The sequence below is a fragment of the Bos indicus genome, chromosome 3 (genome assembly GCF_029378745.1).
Source record: "Bos indicus isolate NIAB-ARS_2022 breed Sahiwal x Tharparkar chromosome 3, NIAB-ARS_B.indTharparkar_mat_pri_1.0, whole genome shotgun sequence".
Classification (NCBI taxonomy): domain Eukaryota; kingdom Metazoa; phylum Chordata; class Mammalia; order Artiodactyla; family Bovidae; genus Bos; species Bos indicus.
This window is the reverse complement of record NC_091762.1, coordinates 102177084-102203984: the sequence shown is the minus strand read 5'-3', so window position 1 is coordinate 102203984 and position 26901 is coordinate 102177084. Positions and strand designations below refer to the sequence as shown.

The 26901-nt window shown below is 42.6% G+C and overlaps 1 protein-coding gene across 1 annotated transcript; it reads left to right on the top strand.

Moving 5' to 3' along the window:
* The first annotated feature begins 7803 nt into the window (after positions 1-7803).
* On the top strand, positions 7804-23644 carry KLF17 (KLF transcription factor 17). Its single transcript, XM_019958261.2, has 3 exons — positions 7804-7947; positions 21012-21873; positions 22194-23644. Exons 1-3 carry the CDS (start codon positions 7864-7866, stop codon positions 22439-22441), a joined length of 1194 nt encoding a protein of 397 aa, XP_019813820.2. The 5' UTR covers positions 7804-7863; the 3' UTR covers positions 22442-23644.
* The last annotated feature ends 3257 nt before the right edge of the window (positions 23645-26901 follow it).

Here is a 26901-nt window from a genome sequence, read left to right as displayed (position 1 = left end):
TCACAGTTCTGAAGGATGAAAGTCCAAAATCAGGGTGCCAGCATGGTCACGTTCTGCTGAGGGCCCTCTTCTGTGCTGCAGACTGCCGTCTTCTCATTATATCCTTACATGCCTGAAAGAGAGGGACGGAGCTCTTTGGGGTCCCTTTCATAAGGGCACTAGTCCCATTCATGAGGGTTCCAGCCTCCTTACCTAATTATTTCCCCAAAGCTCCACTTCCTATTACCATCACATTTCAACATCTGAATTTTGGGGAACACAAACAGTCAGTCCATAAGCCTCTACTTTAGCAAACTTATTTAAACATTCCCTTCCCATGTAATTATGTAAATCTCTGTTCTTTAACTGCTCTCTCAATCAGCTTTCCCAATCTTCTGAGTTAAGCTTTAAAAATTTCTACTTTGACAGAGTTACTGTGAGCCTGGGACTGAGGTCTGAGGTGACATTATTGAGAAATTAAGCTCTGCTCTACAGTTATATAATGTGACAATTCAGAAAGTCCTTATGGTATTTTCTCCTTTCTTAGAAAAAAAAATTAAACATATAAAGAGTAACAGTGATCACCAATATATTTATCTTCCAAGTTTTTTTCTAGTTTTATGGATATAACTGATACAGTATCAATTATGTAAACTAAATAATAGTATATAGTTTATTTTTTGGTGCTGCCCTGTGGCTTTTGGTATCTTAGTTCCCCAACCAGGGATTGAACCCATGCCCGCTGCAGTGGAGGCTTGGATTCCTACTCACTGAACTGCCAGGGAACTTCCTCACCAGTTTTTCCATTTCCATGTCCTTTTCCTGTTCTAGGATCCAACCCAAGATGCTACATTACATTTATCAGATTATGTTTGAGGTTTATAATGATATATGGCATTCTTTTTTATTCATTCTGACTGAAGATAGAATTCCATTCTTTGACTGTAACCAAGGTATACATTCTCCCATTGGCACATATTTAAGTTGCTTCCAATGTCCTTTACTATTATAAACTGGTGCAATCCTAGTGCCTTTATCCTTATCTTCTTTACATTGTCAGGAAACAGAGAGAGAGAGCATCTATCTGCAGCATCTGTCTGTAATTTATGATGAAGTGCCAGCCTATAACCTTCAAACTCTGGCTTTAATTTTCTGTTCTAGAAACAGACAACCTTCAAGTTCCCAGACAACCAAGTTCACTACTGACTCCTCTAGCTCTCTCTAATGTTTTCTACTGTGCCCAGTGCTTTCCTGTTTCCCAGACTTGCCTTTGCTGGTCATCTGCCTCACCCCACCACAAGCTCCAGCAGTATCAGTTAGAATGCTGTACACATTAACAGCAGAATGGGATTATATGTATGGCTGAGTCCCTTCGCTCTTCACCTGAAACCACCACAACATTGTTAATTGGCTGTTGTTCAGTTGCTCAGTCACGTTCGACTCTTTGGGACCCCATGGACTGCAGCACGCCAGGCTTCCCTGTCCTTTACCGTCTCCCAGAGCTTGCTCAAACTCATGTCCATTGAGTCCGTGATGCCATCCAACCATCTCATCCTCCGTCATTCCCTTCTCCTCCTGCCTTCAATCTTTCCCAGCATCAGGGTCTTTTCTAATGAGTCAGCTCTTCTGCATCAGGTGGCCAAAGTACTGGAGCTTCAGCTTCAGCATCAGTCCTTCCAATGAATATTCAGGATTGATTTCCTTTAGGATTGACTGGTTTGATCTCCTTGCAGTCCAAGGGACTCACAAGAGTCTTCTCCAACACCGATTGTATTGTACTAGCTACATGCCAATACAAAATAAAAAGTTTAAAGCTTGAAAAAAAAGTGAGCAGAATGAGATTCTTAAGTATGTTTAAGAAATAACTATCTTCTTAATTTTTTTTAATGATCAGTATGGATATGGAATAACACCACATTGAGGCATATGAAAGTGAAAGAGATTTACCATACTCACAAGCTGTAGAAGAGAGAGGCAGGCATGCCATACAGGGGGCTATGTGGGAGGATCACTAAGGGACCCAGCTCAACTAAGCTGGGAGAGCCTGAAGACGGTGGGCAAGTTCCTCCCTGAGGATCAGGGTGATGTACACAGCAAAAGGAATGAAGGGGTTTCACTGGTGTGCTTGATTTCACTAGGTCACAGTCAGGATAGGACAAGAAGGGGAACTTGTGGCAGGGACCAGCCTCCTCATACCGTGCGCCTTTTCTCCTGGGCAGGGGGCTCACAGACTTCGGGGCTGTTGAGGCAGCAGGAAAGTATGATAGCTAGTCTGTTCCAGGTGGTCTCATATATCCTAATGGTTTCAACTCTGTTATCTACACCTCCAGCCTAGACTTTACTTCCTAAGCACCTGACCCATATATCTATCTGCCTCTGGAATATCCCTATTTTGCTATCTCATGTGCTGTACTGTGCTTAGTTGCTCAGTTGTGTCCGACTCTTTGCAACCCCATGGACTATAGGCTGCCAGGCTCCTCTGCCCATGGAGATTCTCCAGGCAAGAATACTGGAGTGAGTTGCTATGCCCTCCTCCAGGGGATCTTCCCAACCCAGGGATTGAACCCAGGTCTCCTGCATTGCAGGTGGATTCTTTACTGTCTGAGCCATCAGGGAAGCCCATGAACCTCCCCAGGTTCCTCTGTCCATGGGATTTCTCAGCAAGAATACTGGAATTGATAGCCTATTCTTTCTCCAAGGGATCTTCCCTGACCCAGGAATCAAACCAGGGCCTCCTGCATTACAGGCAGATTCTTTACCAGCTGAGCTACGAGGGAAACCTGGCGATCTTATAGGTAACCTCAAAGTCATCCTATTCAAAAATGAACTCATCATCTGTAATATGCCCTGAATCTGTTCCCCTTCCAATGCTCCCTATATCTTAGGGAATGGCATGAGCGAGCTCCCAGAACTCAAGGTAAACACTTGGGAGTTTCTTTGGACTTACTTCTCTTCCCCAGCATTAACCTAACACAGCACTAAGTTCTGTCTGTTTTATTACCTTAGGATAGACACATTTGTCAACTGAATTCACTTTTTATTCACTTTTGCATTTATTCAGTGTCTTTTTATACTGGAACCTGTCCTGGCTTCTGGGAAACAAAAGCCAGTGCTTCTCAAACTATCCTAGTGAAGGACTATTTCTTTTTTTCTTTTTCCAACCAATCAAGAATGGATTCTTTTGGGACTTCCCTGGTGGTCCTGTGGTTAAGAATCCACCTTGCAATGTAGGAGACTCGGTCTGATCCCTAGAGAACTAAGATGTCACATGCCTCGGAGCAACTAACCCATAGGCCCCAACTACTGAGCCCACATGGCACAACTAGAGTCCGTGAGCCACAGTGAAAGATCCCCGTGACGATGTGACAAAGATCCCGGGTGCCCTAACTAAGACCTGATACAGCCAAATAAATAAATGAATATTTTTTAAAAAGAACGGATTCTTTTACAGAATACAATGAAAATCAATTACTAGAAAAATAAAGTGAAAGAAAGGACATAAAAAATGCCAGTCCCAGTTTTTCATTACTAGATTCAATCAACAGAAATTACTTGCCAAATCACTATAAAAGTTTATAAATGTTTCTCTCGATTCCTGTACCTATCTCACTGCAGACTGATTAAGTTTGCAAACTGGTGTCATCCATGGACCACACTCTGAGTAGAACAGAGGAGAGAGAGCAAGCAGAATGGAGTATGTATATGTGGGCCTCACAGTGAGAGGGGGGAAGGCAGAAAAGAAAGACTCTTAAGCAAATAAATAATAACCACATCATCAACAAAAAAGCAATTAGTTATTTGTGCCAAGACGTGGGTAACCCAAGGCAATGGGAGCACAGAGAAGGCACATAACCCAGCCCAAGTATCAGGGAAGCCTACCTTATAGGAGGTGCAAGACAGGTAAGAATTAGTCAGATTGCAGATGCTCTCATGACGAGCAGGAAGGATATTCTCGGCAGAGAAACATGTTCTGGAGACATTAAGTAGCATATGGCTTTTGGAATTACCTTCCTATGATTTGATGGACTGCTTTTCTCTGAGCCTCAGTATGTATAAATGGATGTGACAATCCTCTCTGAATGATGAAAGAAGCGGTGGTGGTGGTCCAGTTGCTCAGTCGTGTCTGACTCTTGCAACCTCATGGACTAGCCCCCCAGGCTCCTCTGTCCATGGGATTTCCCAGGCAAGAATACTGCAGTGGGTTGCCATTTCCTTCTCCAAGGGATCTTCCTTCTCCAGGGATCGAACCTGGATCTCCTGAATTGCAGGTGGACTAAGCCATCATAGAAGCCCTAAGAGAGATAAGGATGAAAATGTAACAATATAACAGTGCCCAGTGCTTGGTACCATGCTTTTTTGTGTGTTTGGAATACTTAACACGAATCAGAGCTACCTTGGATGTGGGGTAGAATGGGTGAAGCGACAGGTCGCTGACCCAAGACCGGAGTCCAGAATGACCCAAGCTGAGGGGAAATAGGGTGGCATGCCTGCCCCTGAGTCATTCCCAGGCCTGAGGCATATTACTCTAGGATAGTCAGCAGACCATGAGTGTAGTTTTAGGTGGGGGCAGGAGGCAGGACCCCAGAATAATCTCTTCTTCTCCAGTCCCTGGTGTTCCAGATGTCCACAACAAAAATATGTTCTATATTAAAAGACTGAAGGGTGGGTTGTCTCTGTCCTGTTATGCCTTGCCCTGGGGGAGGAGGGGCTGATGAAATAAAGACATGAATAGATTGTTTATGAATCACAGAGCTAATCCTCTCAAGTACTGGTTGCTAATAGTGAGAATCAGGAAGATTAAGTCAGAGATCACAAATCTCAAAGCCAGAGTGATGTGAAATTGACATGAAATTAATTAATACATTTGATTTATGAAAATAATTTTGTCCTATAGAGGAATGAGGTGCTAAAAAATGACCGACTCTGTTTGTCAAATATGCTTCATTCCACAAATATTTCTAAGTGCCATGTTAGAAGAAACACTAGGTGTATGGTAACTGGCAGAGGCCTCACATGGGAGTCAGAGAAGGCCCATAAAGAGGTGATACCAGAGCTGATACCTGAGCAGGTGTTAGTTATGGAAGCATTGGAGCACTACTTCTCAAGGTCACACCCTTCTTAGTGAAGACACTGATTCTTTTTTTTTTTTTTTTTGGGCAATATAAATACATTTATTTATTTCTTGAAAGTGAAAGTGAAGTCGCTCAGTCGTGTCCGACTCTCTGCGACCCCATGGACTGTAGCCCACCAGGTTCCTCTGTCCATGGGATTTCCAGGCAAGAATACTGGAGTGGGTTGCCATTTCCTTCTCCAAGGACACTGATTCTTAAGACTTATCTCACCTGTTACAATAGAGCAGAAGTCCCTGCTCTCAGTCACACCCTTCTTAGTGAAGACACTGATTCTTAAGACTTATTATCTCACCTGTTACAATAGAGCAGAAGTCCTTGCTCTCACCAAAAGCTCTCTTGTCTATTTGTACCTTGGGTCCTGTCTATTCTGCTTATTATTGTCATTCCTATAATTAAACCCTCTCTCTGCTTAAATGTCAGTTTCAGACTCCTTGGAAAAAGCTGTTTACCAGACAGTGTGTCTACCTTATCAGCACCTGTTCCCTTCTTACCCACTCCAGTCTGGCTACCGTCTCCTCTGTAACTGCCAAAGTCATAGTCAAAGTCACCAAGGATCTCCAACCTTGTCAAATCTCATAGGCTCTTACCTGGTTCTTAGCAATATTCGATGTAGTTTAACATTGCCTCTTTTACATACATGTTTCTCTGGATTTTTTTTTTTTTCTCCTACCACATGGCTTGTGGAATCTGGACCCCCTACAATGGAAGCCCAGAGTCCTAACCAATGGACTGCCAGGGAATTCCCTCTCTTGGCTGCTTGAAATATAATTTCCTGACTTTTCTTCTCTCTGGTGGTTATTTCTCAATGTCTTTGGATGACCTCACTGTTATACCTGATCTTAAATGTAGGGTGAATTTGGGTTCTGTCCTGTTATCTTCCTAGTTGATATCATCCATTCTTATGACCTTAAAACCACCGTTTCTATGCTGACAACACCTAAATTTACATTTACACCCCTGATCTCTCTCTGAACATATTTGTTTATTGTTTGTTTTAGTTGCTAAGTCATGTCTGACTCTTTTGCAGCCCCATGGGCTGTAGCCCCACCTGGCTCCTCAGTCCATGGGATTTCCCAGGCAAGAATACTGGAGTGGGTTGCCATATTCTTCTCCAGGGACTCTTCTCGACCCAGGGATCAAACCCATGTCTCCTGCATTGGCAGGTGGGTTGTTTACCTCTGAGTCACCAGGAAAGTCATCTCGAAGTCAACATGTCTAAAGTGGAATTCTTGTCTCAGCAGCCTCTATATCTTCCCAAATTCCTTTCAGTGTTACCAAATGGTGCAGTCAGCACTTGGTCGCTTCCCCAGTAATCTAAGGGTCACCTTTAATTCTTCTTTTCCTCCCAGTCCTTTACCATTCAAATCCACTACCAAGTCCTACCTTTTAAAATTCTAAAATATTCTTTAATGACCATCAACAGCACCCCCCCACCCCTGCTGACCACTGAACAGTGACTTCTCTTTCTTGGAGACCTCCTTTAGCTTTTTAATTGGTGTCCCTGCTTCTCTCTTGTCCATAAGCCTCAAAGGAATGGAAGGATTATTTCCTTTTTATCAAGGTATAATTAATTTACAATGTTAGTTTCAAGTGTACAGCAAAGTGACTCAGATTCTTTCCCATTATAGGTTTTTGCAAGATACTGAATATAGTTCCCTGTGCTATACAGTAGGTCTGTTATTTTAAAATTAATTTTAAAATAATTATTTTAAAAACTTAGATCATACCAATTTCTTGCTTAAAAATCCTTCAGTGGATTTTTCACCCCTAGAATAAAATCCAAACTACTTTCCACAGTCTCCAAGACCCTGCTCATCTCTGCTCTCATGTCATTCCATCCTCCCCCTTTATTCACATCACTGAGGTCACCTGGGCCTCCCTTGCCCAACTGGCCTCCCAAGCTCTTTCTTGTTCCATCTTCCTCCAATCTTCCTATGTCTGGTTCCTTTCAGGCACTTGGTTCTCAGCTCACCTGAGAACCTAGTGCCTGAAACAGAATAGCTCACTGGTCCTGCTTTGTTTTCTCCACAGTGCTCACCCCCATCTAAAATTATGTTGACTACTGATTTTATTATATTTTTTTCCTGTCTGCCCATTTAGGATGAAAATTCCCTGAGCGCAAGGACTTGGTTCTGTCTCGTTTGTCATTGTATCCCTAGTTCCAAAAGATAGCGCCCAACACACAGTGGGTAGTCCCGAAGTACCATAGAAAAAAAGGCTTTGTTTCCCAGAGCTCCCAGTCTTCAGCTGGTACACTCAAGGACATCGGTACCTGGCCTATAGCGGAGGCCACGGCAAGAACCCCGAGCTGGTGGGGTGGTGCTGGAAGCTCTCCTGTCTGCAGACGCCCTACACCCTGACCTGCTGTTCCCTTCAGCATCCATAAAGTCCACATGGCCTGATCGAAGTCTAAAACCTCGGGGTCCCCACCCTCACTTAGGCCAAATACAAATGCTCAGAAAGGCGGGTGGGGTAGGTAGGGTGGTGAAGACGTGAGACACAAGTAATGAAAGTCTTGAGGTCCCCTGTTAGTGACCCTGCTGCCTTAGGGCAGGCAGCGCCAGGCTGAAGCGCGGCAGGGTGGGGCAGCGGCTGCTGGGTGGGTCGGTGGGTGTGGCCCTTGGCTCCGCCCCCCCGCGCGGTGAGAAGTAGAAGCTGAGCGCGGTGATTGTGGCGTGGTAGTACCAGACCTGCGACGCGCCGTGGGTCTCAGCTCTGCTCGGGTGTGGGTCAGGACCCTAGCGCAGGATCAATGTGCAACCCATCCCAAGTTCAAATGGAGCAGGGGGCCGAGGGCCTGAATCAGTGGCATGTGGCTTCGCACCAGTTCACAGAGGTGAGTCAGGCCTTCCCAGGACACCGCGTGGGGGCTGAGGGCATGGAGGTTGGGGTAGTCGAGGGAAGCAGAAATCGGGAGGATTAGGGGTCCGAGGAATAGGTTGGGAAGGGAAGGGATGCGAGGAAGAGAACATTAATCATGTGTCGTTTGTTCCGTTAGTAGTCTTAGGGTTGGATACTGGGAGTAAAGATTTCAGATAACTTCTGATAGAGACTTTTTTGAGTACTCTGGGAAGAAGACAAAGAAAGTTGGCGGAAGCAGAGAGGAAAAAATTACTAATTGGCAGGCCTTTGACAGACCCTGGGAATAGGATAGTGAGTTTACCATTAGATATTTCATCGATTGTTTTATTAATAAATAGCAGGATGATTGGAAGTGTAGAAATAACTGTAAAGAAGAAATATAGGGGCCACGGTAACATAGAGTAGAGGTGTTTGATCTGATTTAGGATGTGGAGAAGACAGCTGAGTATTCATTCTGGGACCGCAGAGAAATGGTTAGGTGAAGGGTTGGCAAGTCCTGAGCCCAGAGACAGAATGCCTCCACTTTGGAGGCAGTGAAGATGCAGGAAGAGACCAAGGCCAAGAGAGTGATGGGAGAGTGGTCAAGGGGAGGGGAGGCAGGGACTCTGGAACCACCTAAGTCCTGCTGGGCTTGAGTTGGTTGTTCCAAAAGCAGGGGAAAGCCATTGAAGAGTTTAAGTACGATCAATCACAATTAAATTTGTTTTTTTTTTTTAATAAAAAATACTGATTAATAAATGGTAAAATATACGATGGTAAACTTACCATTGTACTTCCAGTATCTGTCAAAGGCCTGCCAATTAGTCACCTTTTCCTCCCTATCTGCTTCCTGCTGACTTTACAACTTTGTCTTCTTCCCTGAATACTCAAAAATCTCTATCAGAAGTTACCTGAAATCTCTTTAATTCCAGCACCCAATGCTGAGACTATTAACTGAATAAATGACACGTGATTTATGTCCTGGTGGGTATGGGCAGAATTCAAGGCAATAATTAGAAAGCTATCATGATAATCCAATCAAAGTGGTGGCTGAACTAGAAAGATGAGAGTGGAGAAAATGGAATAGATCTTGGAGTCATTTTGGAGGTAGACATCACAAGAATTGGTAATTAACTTGGATTGGCGACATTTTCTGGGAGCAAGGATGAGACCGAACAGGAATAATAGTTTTTTTCTCCTGGGGGTAGGTTGGGGGGTGGGTGAGTAGATAAAGCTGATCCTGGGTTTTGGATTTAGTCCAAAAACTAAATGCCTTTGGGCTATCCAAATAGACTGAGCATTAAGCATCTGGAAGATTCTGAACAGGTCTGCCCTGGAGCTATTGATTTAAGAATAATTGACTATAAACAGAAGTGGATGTATTAACATGAGAAAGGTTGCCCAGAGAGTAGCTTAATGCAAAAGGGGACTGAGGAGGAAGGCCAGAATGAAGGGAAGAAGAAAAACCTGGCGAGTGTGTCCCTGTGTTCCAGAGGCCAAGGGGAAGAAACCATTTAAGGAAACAATGGCCATTATTCTTTTTATGCGAAAGGAATCTAAAAAAAAGTGGGTATATGTGTGCTGCTGCTGCTGCTGCTGCTAAGTCACTTCAGTCATGTCCAACTCTGTGCGACCACATAGATGGCAGCCCACCAGGCTCCTCTGTCCCTGGGATTCTCCAGGCAAGAATACTGGAGTGGGTTGCCATTTCCTTCTCCAGGTATATGTATATATACAGGCATAACAGATTCACTTTGCTATACAGCAGAAAATAACACAACATTGTAAATCAACTATACTCCAATAAATTTTTTTAAAAAGAAAGAGATCAATGGCCAGTAGTCTCAGAAACTTATGAAAGGTCAAGCAGGGGAGGACTCTGACACGTGTTTGGACTTGATAACATGGAGATCGTCAGTGACCTTTATGAACGCTGTTTCTGTGGAGAAATGGGAGCCAGACCGAACTTGGAGGAATAGTAAATTGAGATAGTGGTAAAGTGTTGTAGACATCCCCAAAGAAGTTTGCCTAAGAAGAATCAGTAAAGGAAAAGGGAGGGAAAAGTGGCTGTGTACCCCAGAAATACCCATCCAGTAGATAGATCTCTGGCGCCTATTATGTGCCTACTTTATGTTAGTTACTGAGTGTAAGTGGTGAATAAAATGGATGGAGTTTTGATAAAACGGATAGGATGGCAATTTCTTTTCTTCCATAGTCAAAACACATTATCCCATCTTCAGAGTTAATGAATGATAATTTCTAAATATCATCTTAGATGTAATTCTTTCAAAAATTTTTAAAAAATTGTTTTGAAATACAGTTGATCTACAATGTCATGCTAATTTCTGCTGTACAGCAAAGTGATTCAATCATACACACTTACATATTCTTTTTCATATTCTTTTCTGTTACGGTTTATTAAAGGATATTATATATAGTTCGCTGTGCTATATAGTAGCAACTCGTTTGTTTAGATGTAATTCTTATTCACATTCCCTAGTTGCTCCTAAAATGTCCTTTCCAGTTAGTGTGTCCAAACCAAAATCTACTTTAAGTCTCTTTGAAATTAGAAGAGTTTTCTTTCTTCCTTACTGACCTTTCATTTTTCATCATATTAACTTTTGCCTTGTAGACTATTCCTCCTTGTGGACTTATCAGATTGCTTTCTTGTGATGTGATTTCAGTTCAGTTCAGTTACTCAGTCATGTCCGACTCTTTGCGACCCCATGGACTGCAGCACACCAGGCCTCCCTGTCCATCACCAACTCCCGGAGTTTATTCAAACTCATGTCCATTGAGTCGGTGATGCCATCCAAACATCTCATCCTCTGTCATTCCCTTCTCCTCCCACCTTCAATCTTTCCCAGCATCAGGATCTTTTCAGATGAGTCAGTTCTTCACATCAGGTGGTCAAAGTATTGGAGTTTCAGCTTTGACATCAGTCCTTCCAATATTAGTCCTGAATATTCAGGATGGACTGGTTGGATCTCCTTGCAGTCCAAGGGACTCTCAAGAGTCTTCTCCAACACCACAGTTCAAAAGCATCAATTCTTTGGCACTCAGCTTTCTTTCTAGTCCAACTCTCACATCCATACATGACTACTGGAAAAATCATAGCCTTGACTAGATGGACCTTTGTTGGCAAAGTAATGTCTCTGCTTTTTAATATGCTGTCTAGGTTTGTCATAACTTTCCTTCCAAGGAGTAAGCGTCTTTTAATTTCATGGCTGCAGTCATCATCTGCAGTGATTTTGGAGCCCCCAAAATAAAGTCTGTCATTGTTCCACTGCTTTCCCATCTATTTGCCATGAAGTGATGGAACCGGATGTCATGATTTTAGTTTTCTGAATGTTGAGTTTTAAGCCAGCTTTTTCATGCTCCTCTTCCACTTTCATCATTATGATTTAGCTTGATCTAAATTATTATATACTATATTCCCTCTAAAGATGTTAAAACTAATTGGATTCCTGATTTGGGGTAAGGATGTCTCAAAGGTACTATCCAGAGATACATCTGGCTCCCACCTTTGGTGACATTAGCTGTGGCCCTTGAATTCGGGGAGAGAAAAGCCTCATTGACCTATTTGAATTTATATTTCAGCTTTATTGTCATAAAGTAATTTGTAATTTTACCTTGGATCCATCCAATGTCCCCCTCCCCACTTATCATTCACTTTCATTTAAACAAATACTAATTTTTCCTTAACCAAAAGTTCCCTTAGTGTTAGTTGCTCAGTCTTGTCCGACTCTGTGCGACCCCACGGACTGTAGCCCACCAGTCTCCTCTGTCCATGGGATTTTCCAGGCAAGAATACTGGAGTGGATTGCCAATCCCTTCTCCAGAGGATCTTCCTGACCCAGGAATCAAACCTTGGTCTCCTGCCTTGCAGGAGAACTCTAACCCTTTGAGCTACAAGGAAGACCTAAAAGTCCCCTTAGAGGATATAAATTGATTTTCCAGTTCCACCATTCCTTCTGTATTAGTTTGTACTCTTCTGTAAAGGAGGATTTTTCTTAAACAACTGGAATCATTAGGTGAATTTGAAGTAATAGTTTCCTATCAAACAGAATAAATGCATAATTTTTCACTTCAGTTCACAATGTTCAGAGCTGGGATAATAGCTGACTCCTTGTCACTTTTGATTCATGAATTTTCATAGATTTAATCTATTAAAATCAACAATTGTTCTTTTTGATTCTCAAATTGTTACAAATGTGGCCAGTGGGAACCCCTTCTGTGCCCCTTCTTAAGCATTTAAAAAATTATGGTAAAATCTGTATAACATAAAAACATTATATGTAGTTATGTTTATATAGTTCAGTGGGATTAAACACATTTTCATTACTACTTTCTGTCTCCTTGAATTTGACTTCCTGAAGTATCTCATGAATGGAATCATACATTGTTTTTTTGACTGGCTTACTTCACTTGGCTTAATGTCTTAATGTTGAAGCCTGTGTCAGAATTTCCTTCCATTTTAAGACTGAATGATATTCTACTATATATATATATATCTCGGAGAGGGCAATGGCACTCCAGTGCTCTTGCCTGGAAAATCCCATGGACAGAGGAGCCTGGTAGGCTGCAGTCCATGAGGTCTCGAAGAGTCGGACACAACTGAGCGACTTCACTTTCACTTTTCACTTTCCTGCATTGGAGAAGGAAATGGCAACCCACTCCAATGTTCTTGCCTGGAGAATCCCAGGGATGGTGGAGCCTGGTGGGCTGCCGTCTATGGGGTCGCACAGAGTCGAACACGACTGAAGCAACTTAGCAGCAGCAGCAGCATATATATTTTGTTTATCTGTTGATGGACACTTGGCTTGCTTCCACATTTTGGCTATTGTGAATAATGCGGCTTTGAATATGTGTATAACATATCTATTCCAGTCCTTGCTTTCAAATGGGTTGCCTTTAGACTCTTTTGATAGTGTCTTATGATGCACAAAAGTTTTAAACTTTGATGAAGTTAATTTTGTCCATATTTTCTTTTGTTACCAGTGCTTTCAGTATCATCTCTTAGAAATTATTGCCAATCCAATATCATGAAACTTTTCTGATTTTTCCGCAAGAGTTTTATAGTTTGGCTCTTACATTTAGATTTTTTATCCATTTTGAGTTAATTTTATATGTTTTTTTTTTTTTAAACCCTTGCCTGAGATCAACATGTACACACTGCTGTATTTATTAATTTATATATATTATTTATTTATTTTGGGCTGTGTGGGGTCTTCATTGCCGCATGTAGGCTTTCTCTAGTTGCAGAGAGCAGGGGCTACTCTCTGGCTGTGATCTCTTCTGTGGTAGTGGAGCACAGGCTCTAGGCCTTCTGACTTCCATAGTTGGAGCCCAGGGGCTCATTAGTTGTGGCTTGTGGACCCTGGAGCGTACAAGCTTTAGTAGTTGTGACTTATGGGCTCCAGACTGAGGCTTCAGCAGTTGCGGTGCATGGGCTTAGTTGTTCTGAGGCATGTGGACTCCTCCCAGACCAGGGATCAAAACCGAGTCCCCTGCCTTGGCAAGTAGATTCTTATCCACTGCATTCACCACCAGGGAAATCCGGGTATATGGTGTTAGGTAAGGGTCCAACTTCATTTCTTTGCATGTGGATAACCAATTATACCAGCACCATTTATTGAAAAGATTGTCCTTTCCCCTGTTGAATGGTCTTGTCATCTTTTGACAATCATTTGACCATATATGTAAGGATTTATTTCTTGGCTTTCTTCCTTTCTGTTGGTCTGTTCTTAATGCCAAAAATAGGTTTTGCTTTTTTTGTTGCTGTTTTTTGGATTTTTGTACCTATATTCATAAAAATGTTGGTTTATAGTTTTTTTTTTTTTTTTACTTGTAATATCTTTCTCTAGCTTTGGTATCAGGGCAATGCTTAGCTCATAGATTGGATTAAGAAGTAGTCTCCTTTTTTCCAGTTAAAAAAAAAAAAGTATTTAGCTGCATTGGGTCTTGGCGGTACTTGGGATCTTCCTTGCATCATGCAGGATCTCTGTGGAGCGTGGGCTCAGGAGATGCAGCACGGAGGCTTAGTTGCCCTGCAGAGTATAGAATCTTAATTCCCCAACCAGGGACTGAACCCGGATCCCCAGCCTTGTATGGTGGATTCTTAGCCACTGGACCACCAGGGAAGTCCCCTTTGCGATTTTTTGTTAGAATTTGAGGAGCACTGACATTTTTCTTTAAATGTTTAGTGTAGGCATGAAGCCGTCAGGTTCAGGGTCTTTCTTTGTCCTGGAAGCTTTTGGTTACTGATTTACTAGGTGTGGGTGTATTCAAATTTTCTATTTTTTCATAATTTGGTGTTGGTATGTATTGTTTTTCTATGATTTTATCCATTTCATTTAGATTATCCAATTTGTTGGCATTCAGCTGTTCATAGTACTCTATTCTTAAAACTTTCATTTCTATACAATTCGTAGTAATGTCTTCACTTTCATTTCTGCCATCAGTAATTTGAGTCTTCCCTTTTTCTTGATCAGTCTAGCTAAAGGTTTGGAATTTTGTTAATCTTTCCCAAAAGCCAACTTTTGGTTTCAGTAATATTTCTCTAATATTTCTTTCCTGCTAACTTTGGGTTAATTTGTTCTCTTTCTAGGTCCTTAAGGCCTGAAGCTAAGTTTGAGATCTTTTTAAATTATAAGCATTTATGGTTATAAATTCCCTCTTACCATTGCTTTTGCTGTACCTTGAAAGTTTTTTTAGTGTTGTTTTCATTTTTGTTTGTCTAAGTATTTTCTAATTTCCCTTGTGATTTCTTTTTTGACCTGTTGGTTTTTTAACAGCATGTTGTTTAATTCCATAAATTTGGATATTTTCCAGCATTGTTGTTATTAGTGATTTCTGTCTTTTAAAATCTCTTGAGCCTTAATTTGTGACCTGACATATGATCTATTCTGAGAATGTACCTTGTGCATTTGAGAAGAACGTGTATCTTGTTGAGTAGAGTGTTCTGTATATGTTTGTTGTATCTAATTGGTTTATGTTTTGTTCAACTTCTGTTTCCCTATTCATCTTCTGTCTGCTTGTTCTATTTATTATCTAGAGTGAGATATTGGCATCTCCAGCTGTTACTTAGAACTGTTTATTTGTCCTTTCAACTCTGTCAGTTTTGGTTTCAGATACTTTGACCTATTAATAGGTATAAATCTTTATAATTATGCATCTTTTTGCTATGTTGAACCTTTATTAATATACTGATATATAATATCCTTTGTCTCTTGAAACTTTTTTTAATTTAAAGTCTATTATGTTTGATAGCCACTAGTATAGCCATGCCAACTCTTTTGTTTACTATTTCCATGGAATATCTTTTCCCATATTTTCACTTTCAGCCTATTTTTGTCTCTGGATCTAAAGTAGTCTTTTGTAAACAACATATAATTAGACCATGTTTATTTGAATCCATTCTTCCAACCTCTGTCTTGATTGGAGAGTTTAAACTGTTTATATTTAAAGTAATTAATGATAGGGAGGGACTTCTGTCATTTCACTCTTTGTTTTCAGTATGCATTTAGCTTTCTTGCCCCTTGTTTCCTGTATTATCTTTTGTGTTTAGTTGATTTTTGTTTGTAGTGAAACTTTAATTCCCTTCTCATTTCCTTTTGTATGTATCATACAACTATTTTCTTTGTGTTCACTATATGGATTAAATTTGACATCCCATAATTATAACATACTAATTTGAATTTATACCACTTAATGTGATTAAAATAAAAGCTCCATCCTGTCCTGTCCCCATTTCAGTTCAGTTATTAATGTCACAAAGTTACATCTTTATGTATTACGAGTACAAAAATACAAACTAGTACATTTTTTATGCATTGGTACCTAAGAAAACTGTTTTCCTTCATTCTCATTCTCAACACTTATGACATCAGCTATGTGGGTTTTCTGCAATAAAAAACTAACTGCCTGGAATTAGTGCCCAGTCCTACAGGTTAAGGGCTTAATCCCACAGACGGCCCCCTACCCTTATTTCCTCTTTTCGTTAATATTTATTTTTAAATTTAAAAATAATTTTATTTACTTATGTTATTTATTTTTGGCTGTGCTGGGTCTTTGTTGCTGTGTGGGTTTTTCTCTAGTTGCAGTTTGAAGGCTTCTCATTGCAGTGGACTCTGTGGAGCACAGGCTCTGTGGCGCTCAGGCTTCAGTAGTTGTGACACGTGGGCTCAGCAGTTGCAGCTCCTGGACTCTAGAACACAGGCTCAGTAGTTGTGGTGTACAGGCTTAGTTACTGCATGGCATGTGGGATCTTCTCAGCCACAGACAGATCCCATGTCTCCTGCATTAGCAGGCGGATTTTTTTTTTACCACTGAGCCACCAGGGAAACCCCGTTATTTTTATTTATTTGGCTGTGCTGGGTCTTAGTTGTGGCATGCAGGATTTTTAGTTGAGGCATACAAGCTCTCTAGTTGCAGCATGTGGGACCTTGAGTTGTGGCATGGGAACTCTTGTGGCATGTGGCATGTGGCATCTGGTTTCCTCACTGGGGATGGAGCCCAGGCCCTCTGCACTGGGAGCATTGAATCTTAGCCAAGGGACAGCCAGGGAAGTCCTCACCCCCTGATTCAGACACCAGTCACAAGTCCAGGTTGTCACCTTGGCTTCTGACCAACTGTCTGTGAATTGGGACCAGTTTCTACGACCTCCTCCTGAGATCTGATAATTTTCTAGAGCAGCTCACAGAACCCAGGAAAAGTTTATTTACTATTGCTGATTTATTACAAAATGATGTCTTAAAGAATACAATTGAACAGCCAGATAAAGAGCTACATAGAGGGCGAGGTATGGGAAAGGGGCACAGAGCTTCCATTCCCTCTCTTAGGTACACCACCCTCCTAGCACCTCCAGATGTTCAACAACCCAGAAGCTCTCTGAGCTCTGTACTTTGGGGATTTTTATGGAGACTTGATCATGTAGACATCATCAATTATTAATTCATTTTATAGGCCCTCTCTTGTCTCTGGAGAATGAGGGATACGGCCCAAATTCCAAGCTTCTAATGATGGCTTGGTCTTTCTTGGTGACCAGCCCCTATCCAGAAGGTCACCAGGAGTCACCTCATTAGAACAAAAGATGCTCTAATGGTAATAAACTCTTCCAGCATTTATCTGGAAATAACTTAATATTTCCTTCATATTTGAAGGACAGTTTTGCCAGTTATAAGATTTTTGGTTAGACAGTTTTTTTCAGCATTTTGAATATATCAACCCACTGCCTTTTGGCATCCAAGGTTTCTAATGAGAAATCTGTTAATAATCTCATCTGAGATCCCTTATATGTGATGAGTTACTTTCTTACTGCTCTCAAGATTCTCTTTGTCTTTAGACAGTTTGATTATAATGTGTCTCAGCGAGGATTTCCTTGATTGATTTTATCCTATTTGAAGTTCACTGAGCTCTTTGGAGGGCTATATGCATGCCTTTCATCACATTTGAGATGTTTTCACCCATTATTTTTTCAGGCAGTCTCTTTGCTCCTTTCTCTCTCTCATTGGATTCCCACAATGCATATGTTGATCTGCTTGATGTTGTCCCACAGGTCCTTTCAGTGCTCATTTCAGTTTTCTTCAATCTTTTTTTCTTCTTGTTCCTCAACTTGACAATTTCAATTGTCCTATCTTCAAATTAGCTGATTCTTCTGCCTACTCAAATCTGCTTTTGAATCCCTCTAGTCAGTTTTATTTTAGTTATTATATTTTTAAGCTCCAGAATTTCTTTTTAGTTTATTTTTAGGTTTTCTTCTTTATCAAAATTACCATTTTGTTCATACATCAGTTTTGTGACTTTGTCCACATCTTCTTTTAGCTCTTTGAGCATCTTTAAGACAGTTGTTTTAAATTCTTTGTGTAGGAAGTTCACCATCTGGTCTTCTTAGACATTTCTGTTTATTTTTTCCCCCTTTGAATGGGTCATAACATTGCTGTCCTTTTATGACTCATGATTTTTTTGTTGTTGAAAACAGGACATTTGAATTTTATGATGTAGGAACTCTGGAAATAAAATTCTTCCTCTTCCTCGGGGTTTACTGATTTTGTTTATAGTTTATTTAAATTGGGGTCTGTTGTCTCTGTGACAGCATCAGCCTGAGAGGTAAGCTTAAGGTTTCCCAGATATTTGATGAGTCTGGATCTTTTCTTAGGTATGTGTGGTGACTTTCTAAATTTTCCATATATGTGGTTACTTTTGAGTATGTGTGTGTGTGTGTGCACGCGTGCTCAGTCGCTTCAGTTGTGTCTGACTTTTTTCGACCCCAAGGACTGTAGCAGACCAGGCTCTTCTGTCCATGGGATTCTCCAGGCAAGAGTATTGGAGCAGTTGCCATTTCCTCCTCTAGGGTATCTTCCTGATCCAGGGACTGAACCCTCTTTTCCTGTGTCTCCTGCATTGCAGGCAGATTCTTTACCCACTGAACCACCCCGGAAACTTTTAACTATACTAGTTCTTAAATATATGGTTCCCAAAATGTGAAAAAGGGAAGAATGAAGGGAGAAAAAAACAGATGCCAGGGACTTCCCTGGCAGTCCACTGGTTAAGACTCTGTGCTTCCACTGCAGGGGGCACAGTTTCCATATCTGGTCTGGGAACTAAGATCCCGCAAGCCATGCAACATGGCCAGAGAGAGAGAGAGAGAGAGAGAGAGAAATAGGTGCCAGTCCTTTTAAATACCCTGTAGGTTCTGTCATTTGGAGGAGGAGGTTTGTGACGATTGCAGTGGGAATTGGAACAGTGGCTTCCCACCTCTTTCTGCACCTCATGATCAGAAGCAGCAGTTGGTGATTAGAACACAGAATACCCATTATTTGGAGCACAAAGTTTTCATTGCCCACTCTGGTTCCCACAAGTTGAGGCAGGCTGCTCCAGAAATGTGTGCACAGCTTCCTTGTATGGGACCCAGGATGTTTGGGGATAGCCACTAACTACCTAAAGAGCTGAAACTGACTGAAATTAACTGCAGCCTACCTTTCACACCTTCCCTTGAAGTCACAAGCATTTAATAGACTCCATTGTTCCAAAGTAATCATATCAGGCAAATTCTGCAGTCAGAGACGTGAATTCCTAGTGCTTCCTACTCTACTGTCTTCCCTGGTGTCACTTCAGCTGTGTCCGTTTGACACAGTCCTAATTATCTTGGCAAGTTCCCTTATTTTCTGGCACAATAAGAAGCCCCAGGTTCATTTATTCATTCCTTGCTCCAGACTTGGAGTCAGGAAATTCTCCCGACTCTTCCTTTTAGTAAGGAATGGAATTGAAGGCAAAAATCTGAGCATGAGGGATTTGTGCTTGTATAAAATATTTCCTATTTCAATAAGCATTATTTTTGTGTCTGATTTTTATAGTTTCACTTATGCTGAAAATCCAGATTTCTCACAGTATTATGTTAAAACCTTTTTATTGTGATAAAAGGCACTCAAACAAAAGTATGAATGTAAGTGCACAGTTTAACAGATTATTACAGAATAAGGACCTTTGAAACACTGTTAGCACCACGGAAGCCCCTATGGTTTCCCTTATCATTGTCTCCTTGTCTCCTTCCGCTCTATTATTACTCATAGCCTATTGTCTGGACATAATTTCTTTGAATTCCTCTGTCTACCCTGTGGTGTTCCTGTAATTGGTAAAAGCTGCAATTGCTTTCTTAAGTTTTGTTTTCCTTTTCTTTTTTTTTTTTTAACTTATGTTTGAATGTTGTTAATTTTCCCTTGATCTTCAACAACACTTTTCTGGTGAATTTTCTTTCTCTTTTGAGAAATTACAATCTTCAATTTCTGTTTTGGTGTTTTAGCATCTTCTGTGGATACTGTATTTTACTCATGTTTTGGTTTTCATGTTTGAATGGATTGGTCTTTTCTGGAGAGATACTGGGGTTGTGTTCCCAGTTTCTCAGATCAAGAGCTCTCTCTATTGCAACAGTAGTTGACAACTTTAAAAAATATGATTCTTGGATTGTGTCCTGTTTCAAGAAATTCTACCACCAATCTCTTCTCTTTTCCCTTAATATCAGTCAGTCAAGGAATAGTGCCCTTGCCTTCCAAGACAATCCCCCACCCTTTTAAAAAGGGCTCTTAAAAGTCTTCCCCTTTTCTTTACTTCCTCCAATGCTTGATCTCAGACTTAACCACTGCATTCCTACTCAGATGAGAGCCTCTTTTTTTTCCCCCTAAATTAGTACTTCTAAAGTTTTTAAATTTATTTTTGGTTGTGGTGAGTCTTTGTTGCAGCCCACAGCCTTTCTCTAGTTGTGGTGAGTGGGCTCCTCATTGCAATGACTTCCCCTGCTGGAGCACAGGCTTTAGGAGAGTGGGCTCAGTAGCTGTGGCACACAGGCTTACTTGCTCTGCAGCATATGGGATCTTCCTGGACCAGAGATCCAACCTATGTCCCCTGCATTGGCAGGTGGATTCATAACCACTGGACCATCAGGGAATTCCTGAGAGCCTCTTCTGTAGGTAAATATTTGTTAATGGTTTCTAAGTTTTGCCAAAGCTGAGACCTATCTGAACCCTCCATTCTTCTTACCTTTATGGTTTTCTGAACCTGTTCTGATAGTTTGGGATGATCTTTAACCCTCACACTTAAACATAATCTGGAATTTGAGAGTTTTCTCAAGAGTCTCAGCTGAAAGTACAGATTGTGGAATATTTTATTTGCTCTTTATACTTTTAATGAAATAAAACTAAAAGCATGACAAGCAGGTAGAGTGGCATGAGTCACTTCTGGGCTTCCACCATGCTTCTGTCAGCCAGACTGGCATTTTATTTATTTATTTGCCACACTGCGTGGCATATGGGATCTTAGTTTCCTGAACAGGGATCGAACCCAAGCTCCGTGCAGTGGAAGCAAGGAGTCTTAACTACTGGACTACCGGGGAAGTCCCCCAGATGTGCATTTTAGAAAACCCAAACTGGAGAATGGCCTGAAGGTGTGATAATTCAGACAAGAGATGATGAAGGCTTGGATTAAGGGGGGGGTCTGGAAATGGGGACATGTGGAAGTGTGGTTTAAGCTATGGTGAATCTCCCTTGACTTTCTTTCTCCAAGGATGCTGAGAAGTCAATGTCCATCTTGAACATGTCTTCATCTCCCGGAAGCAGTGGAATGCATACCTCTTGGAACCATAGTCCATTAGACATTCAACACATCCCTCAGTGCACAGAGCTGCAGAGGATCCCCTTGGCTTCTGCTGAGGCACCCAGGCAGAATGCCAGTGAAATGGGGCCACAGTTCAGTATGGCACTGCCTGACCACCGTGTGAGCTACTGCCCCCAACTGACTTTCACCCCTTCCCAGATGACTTTCACTCAAGGAATGTCTCCTTCACAGCCAGGAATGATGATTTTCAAGGAACCCCAGATGATGCCCTTAGGAGAGCCCAATATTCCAGGGATGGCCATGACCTTTGGTGGGAATCTAAGGATGCCCCTTAATGGGCCACCAGCCTCACCTCCCAGTGGAATCCCAATGATGTCCCACATCAGAATGCGAACAATGTCTTATCCTGGCCTCCCAACAGTAGCTTCTAACAGAGACCCTTTACCACCTAAAACATTAAATCCAACCGTGCCTTCCACTGAGGCCCAAGCAATGCTCCCTTCTGTGGCTCAGATGTTGCCTCCTAGACAGCCCCACAACTTTGGGATGCCCCCAGGTGGACCTCCATTATTGCTGGCTTTGGAATCCCAGGGCTCTTTTGTGAACCAGCCAGTCTCCCAAGAAGACCCCTTCCTACCTAAGCAGCCCATACCTGCTCCACAAAGAGCAGAGCAGCAGTACTCCAGGACCCAGGAAAAGGCTCCCAAGCGGAGATCCCCAGTTTTAAGGCCTTACCGCTGCAACTATGAGAACTGTGAGAAAGCTTACACTAAGCGCTCCCACCTCGTGAGTCACCAACGCAAACACACAGGTAAATGAAATATCAGACATGTAGGGTGGGTGGAGAAATCTCTGGTTTTAGATTTGTGGTTTGTAATGGTTTGGAATTAGCCCATCATCCTTAAAGCTTGGGATCAAGCTCTGGTGGCCCCACTGACCTGCTTTCCCACAGTCTGGTATGCCTGTGCTGAGATGATGGAGACTGCTAGTTATGCCATCTCCTCACTGCTTTCCTACATTTTTCCTTCTGATTCCTCAACATTGACAGCTCTGCTTCATCAAGTCAGACCCCTTTCTTCCTACCTGCTAGCCTGTTCCTCTAAATTCCTTCTCCCCCTTGTCATTCCCCAGGTGAACGGCCCTATAAATGCACGTGGGCAGCCTGTACTTGGTCCTTCTTCCGTTCTGATGAACTTGGAAGGCATACTCGGATACACACCAAACATCGACCACATAAATGTGACCAGTGCGGCCGACAGTTCATGAGATCTGACCATCTCAGGCAACACCAAAGGACTCATATGCGGACGCCAAGATCTCCAGACCCACCTGCTGACAATGGATGTATGGCTGGTCCTCCTCCTACTCCTGGTCTTTAGGTCAATCTGCTCATCCCCTCATTTTGGCTTCTCCGCCCAGATCCTGCGTGCCTCTGACCAGCTAGTCTCTTTGGTGGGTGTAGGCTCTGATGAAGACACTAAGATTATGAGGCAATGGTGAAGCCCGTATGAGCTCTGGACCCAGTCAGCGCTCCTCAGAAACTGTTGGATGTCCTCTCATCTCTGGGGCCACCTCCTTGTGCCAAGTTCAGCCACATGGGGAGATGGAGCAAAGTAAAGAATGGGAGCTTTAGTCAAAAGCTCTTTATCTTATGTCACTCCCAGCTTGAAACCCTTTAGCGACTCTCCTTTGCCTGCTACACAAAATCCAAGTTCCTTATCTTGGTCTTTGACAGTTTCCAGAGCCAGACTATGTTCAAATCCTGAATTACCACTTACTAGCCATGTGACCTTGGGAAAGGTTTTTGACCATTGTGCCAGGTTTCCTCTTCTGATAAATGAGAAAAACAGTATTGGACTGTTGTGAACACGTCTTATGTACAATATCAAATGCTCTCTGGCACTCGTTAGCCACATATCCAATTTGTCTCCTCCCATCATTTCCAGACCTGGATGAAATGCTCCCCACAGGACATGGGATCTGACATCTCAAGTAGCCCACTAGCAACCCAGGAGTGTGGAAGAGTTAATGCTCCAGGCGTAGTGTTTGACTATTGGGAGTTGGGAGAAATCCAGGCGGATAAATTCCCTCTTCTTCCCTCCCTTCCCTGAACTGGTGCAGGATTTCTCCCAGTGGGGAGACCTCCCTGGAAGCCAGTGCACACAGCTTCTGTGGCTCTTCCAGGCTTGTCATGAAGCAGACTGTGTGCTATCACCTTGCATTACCTCCCATTCTTCCTTACCTTGTGTCCCTTTTCTCATCCTCAATGCCCTGGGTTTTTGTCACCCAAATAAAACATTGATACTTAGTTCATGTTCCAGGCTCTGTTTTCTAGGTGACTCGTGGGTGGAGGACATTAGACTGGGACAGAGAAGGATGAACCCCACTGTAATTTCCCCTCTGCCCCCTACCAAGCCCAGGTACTTGGACTCCTAAATATCAGCTATCACAGGGCCTGTTCTGCCCTGGCCCTCCCGTGGTGTTAAGGGCATAATGACTCCCCTGGCAACTCAACCACAGTTAGTTCAGAACCTCATTTCTGTACCTCAGCTGGCTGTTTTACTGACCAGCAAACTAATAGGAACTGGCCTAAGTCCTCAAGTAGCAGAGCTGGGATCCCAATCAGGAGCTGTCCACTTCAGAGGTGGATCTCTTACCTTAGAGGTGATATATTCTACAGGTATCTCCTAGGCCCAGCACTTCCAGGAGATAGCTACAGTGAAATGAGTCAGGTCTGGTTCTTGTGGCCCAGGGACCATCTTGATCTAGAAGCTGAGAGGTCCATCTTGGTGCAGTGGCCATGGAGAGGTGGAATACCTGAAGGGGGAAGGTCAAAGACTTTCTGGAGGAGGTGACCCATGAGCTCAGTAAGCAAGGGTACGTAACATCTAGTAACCCCCTAGTGTTGAAATAAACCCATCAGATGAAAGAAGAGAATTCCAAGCAGAGGGAAGCTGGATCTGGTAATCTGCTCTGAGGACAGTCAACCTGCAAGCTTCCTTTCATTCAACACATGTTCATGAAAGAACCCACAATACAGACAGCACCACGGCTGTGAGGAACAACTCATAGTGAGGGGCACAGAGAAAACGAAAGGATGAGTCAAGGAAGAAAGACTTCTCAAAAGAGGTGCCTGAGTCAGACCTAAAGGGTTTATGGGGGCTAGTTGGGTCTCCCATTTCCTGGATGTCTGCCTTTGATTATGCTCTGTGCTGGACAGTAAGGACTTAGAGAATGACAGTGCCTTGCTGGAGGGCGGAAAGATCATGGACGAAAGTTCTGAAAGTGCTCCATGCTGCCAAGGAGAAGAGTCAAACCTCTGTGGACTCAGATTTCTTCTGGGCATCTGGGGGCATTCTCATGGCCTTGGTTGTGCCTGCCTCTCTCCCTTCCACCCTGACCCTGTCCTGCAGGACACCTTGGTCTGTTTCCTAAGTGACTCACTCATACTTGGGCCTGGCATCCTGGTGGCTTCCACCCCAATTGTGAGCCATGGTAATGGATCTGATTTTTAAAAACTGGGGCAGAGGGCAATCTCTTGTGACCAATTTCTGGCCCCAAGGACAGGAGTCTTAGGTATCCGAAGTCCCTTTGGTTTCCACCTGAGCACTGGGTCCCTTCCATGGAGTGGAGCATCCCAGACTTAGTGGGCCAGGGCTGGTCTCTTGGCATCCCTGCTGGTAGGGTCAGCAGGACAGGTTGCTCGTTGAGGTGCAAGAGAGATCTGTTGGTGACCCATCACTTTCACTGAGGAATGGGAGCAGGTAGGAACCAGAGTGGGCAAGAGTGTGCCACGTATGCTGCAACGGTGGGAAAAACAGGCCTCCACCCTTGGAGGTCACAGCCTCGTAGAGGAGGGAGGTGGGAAATGTACAGCATGCTGTGAGGACAAGTATATGAAGGTGACTATACTAGGCCAAAGTATTCTTCCCTTGAGAACCCCATGAACAGTATGAAAAGGCAAAATGATAGGACACTGAAAGAGGAACTCCCCAGGTCGGTAGGTGCCCAATATGCTATTGGAGACCAATGGAGAAATAACTCCAGAAAGAATGAAGGGATGGAGCCAAAGCAAAAACAATACCCAGGTGTGGATGTGACTGGTGACAGAAGCAAGGTCCAATGCTGTAAAGAGCAATATTGCATAGGAACCTGGAATGTCAGGTCCATGAATCAAGGCAAATTGGAAGTGGTTGAACAGGAGATGGCAAGAGTGATTTAGTTTGCTAGGAATCAGCGAACTAAAATGGACTGGAATGGGTGAATTTAACTCAGATGACCATTGTATCTACTACCGTGGGCAGGAATCCCTCAGAAGAAATGGAGTAGCCATCATGGTCAACAAAAGAGTCTGAAATGCAATACTTGGATGCAATCTCAAAAATGACAGAATGATCTCTGTTCGTTTCCAAGGCAAACCATTCAATATCACACTAATCCAAGCCTATGCCCCAACTAGTAATGCTGAAGAAGCTGAAGTTGAATGGTTCTATGAAGACCTACAAGACCTTTTAGAACTAACACCCAAAAAAGATGTCCTTTTCATTATAGGGGACTGGAATGCAAACGTAGGAAGTCAAGAAACACCTGGAGTAACAGGCAAATTTGGCCTTGGAATACAGAATGAAGCAGGGCAAAGGCTAATAGAGTTTGGCCAACAGAACGCACTGGTCATAGCAAACACCCTCTTCCAACAACACAAGAGAAGACTCTACACATGGACATCACCAGATGGCCGACACCGAAATCAGATTGATTATATTCTTTGCAGCCAGAGATGGAGAAGCTCTATACATACAGCAGAAACAAGACTGGGAGCTGACTGTGGCTCAGATCATGAACTCCTTATTGCCAAATTCAGACTGAAATTGAAGAAAGTAGGGAAAACCACTAAACCATTCAGGTATGACCTAAATCAAATCCCTTATGATTATACAGTGGAAGTGAGAAATAGATTTAAGGGACTAGATCTGATAGATAGAGTGCCTGATGAACTATGGAATGAGGTTCATGACATTGTACAGGAGACAGGGATCAAGACCACCCCCCTGGGAAAAAAATGCAAAAAAGCAAAATGGCTGTCTGGGGAGGCCGTACAAATAGCTGTGAAAAGAAGAGAAGCAAAAAGCAAAGGAGAAAAGGAAAGATATAAGCATCTGAATGCAGAGTTCCAAAGAATAGCAAGAAGAGGTAAGAAAGCCTTCCTCAGTGATCAATGTAAAGAAATAGAGGAAAACAACAGAATGGGAAAGACTAGAGATCTCTTCAAGAAAATTATAGATATATAGATACCAAGGGAACATTTTATGCAAAGATGGGCTTGATAAAGGACAGAAATGGTATGGACCTAACAGAAGCAGAAGATGTTAAGAAGAGGTGTCAAGAATACACAGAAGAACTGTACAAAATAGATCTTCACCACCCAGATGATCACGATGGTGTGATCACTTACCTAGAGCTAGACATCCTGGAATGTGAAGTCAAGCGGGCATTAGAAAGCATAACTATGAACAAAACTAGTGGAGGTGATGGAATTCCAGTTGAGCTATTTCAAATCCTGAAAGATGATGCTGTGAAAGTGCTGCACTCAATATGCCAGCAAATTTGGAAAACTCAGCAGTGGCCACAGGACTGGAAAAGGTCAGTTTTCATTCCAGTCCCAAAAAAAGGCAATGCCAAAGAATGCTTAAACTACCACACAATTGCACTCATCTCACACGCTAGTAAAGTAATGCTCAAAATTCTCCAAGCCAGGCTTCAGCAATACATGAACCGTGAACTTCCAGATGTTCAAGCTGGTTTTAGAAAAGGCAGAGGAACCAGAGATCAAATTGCCAAC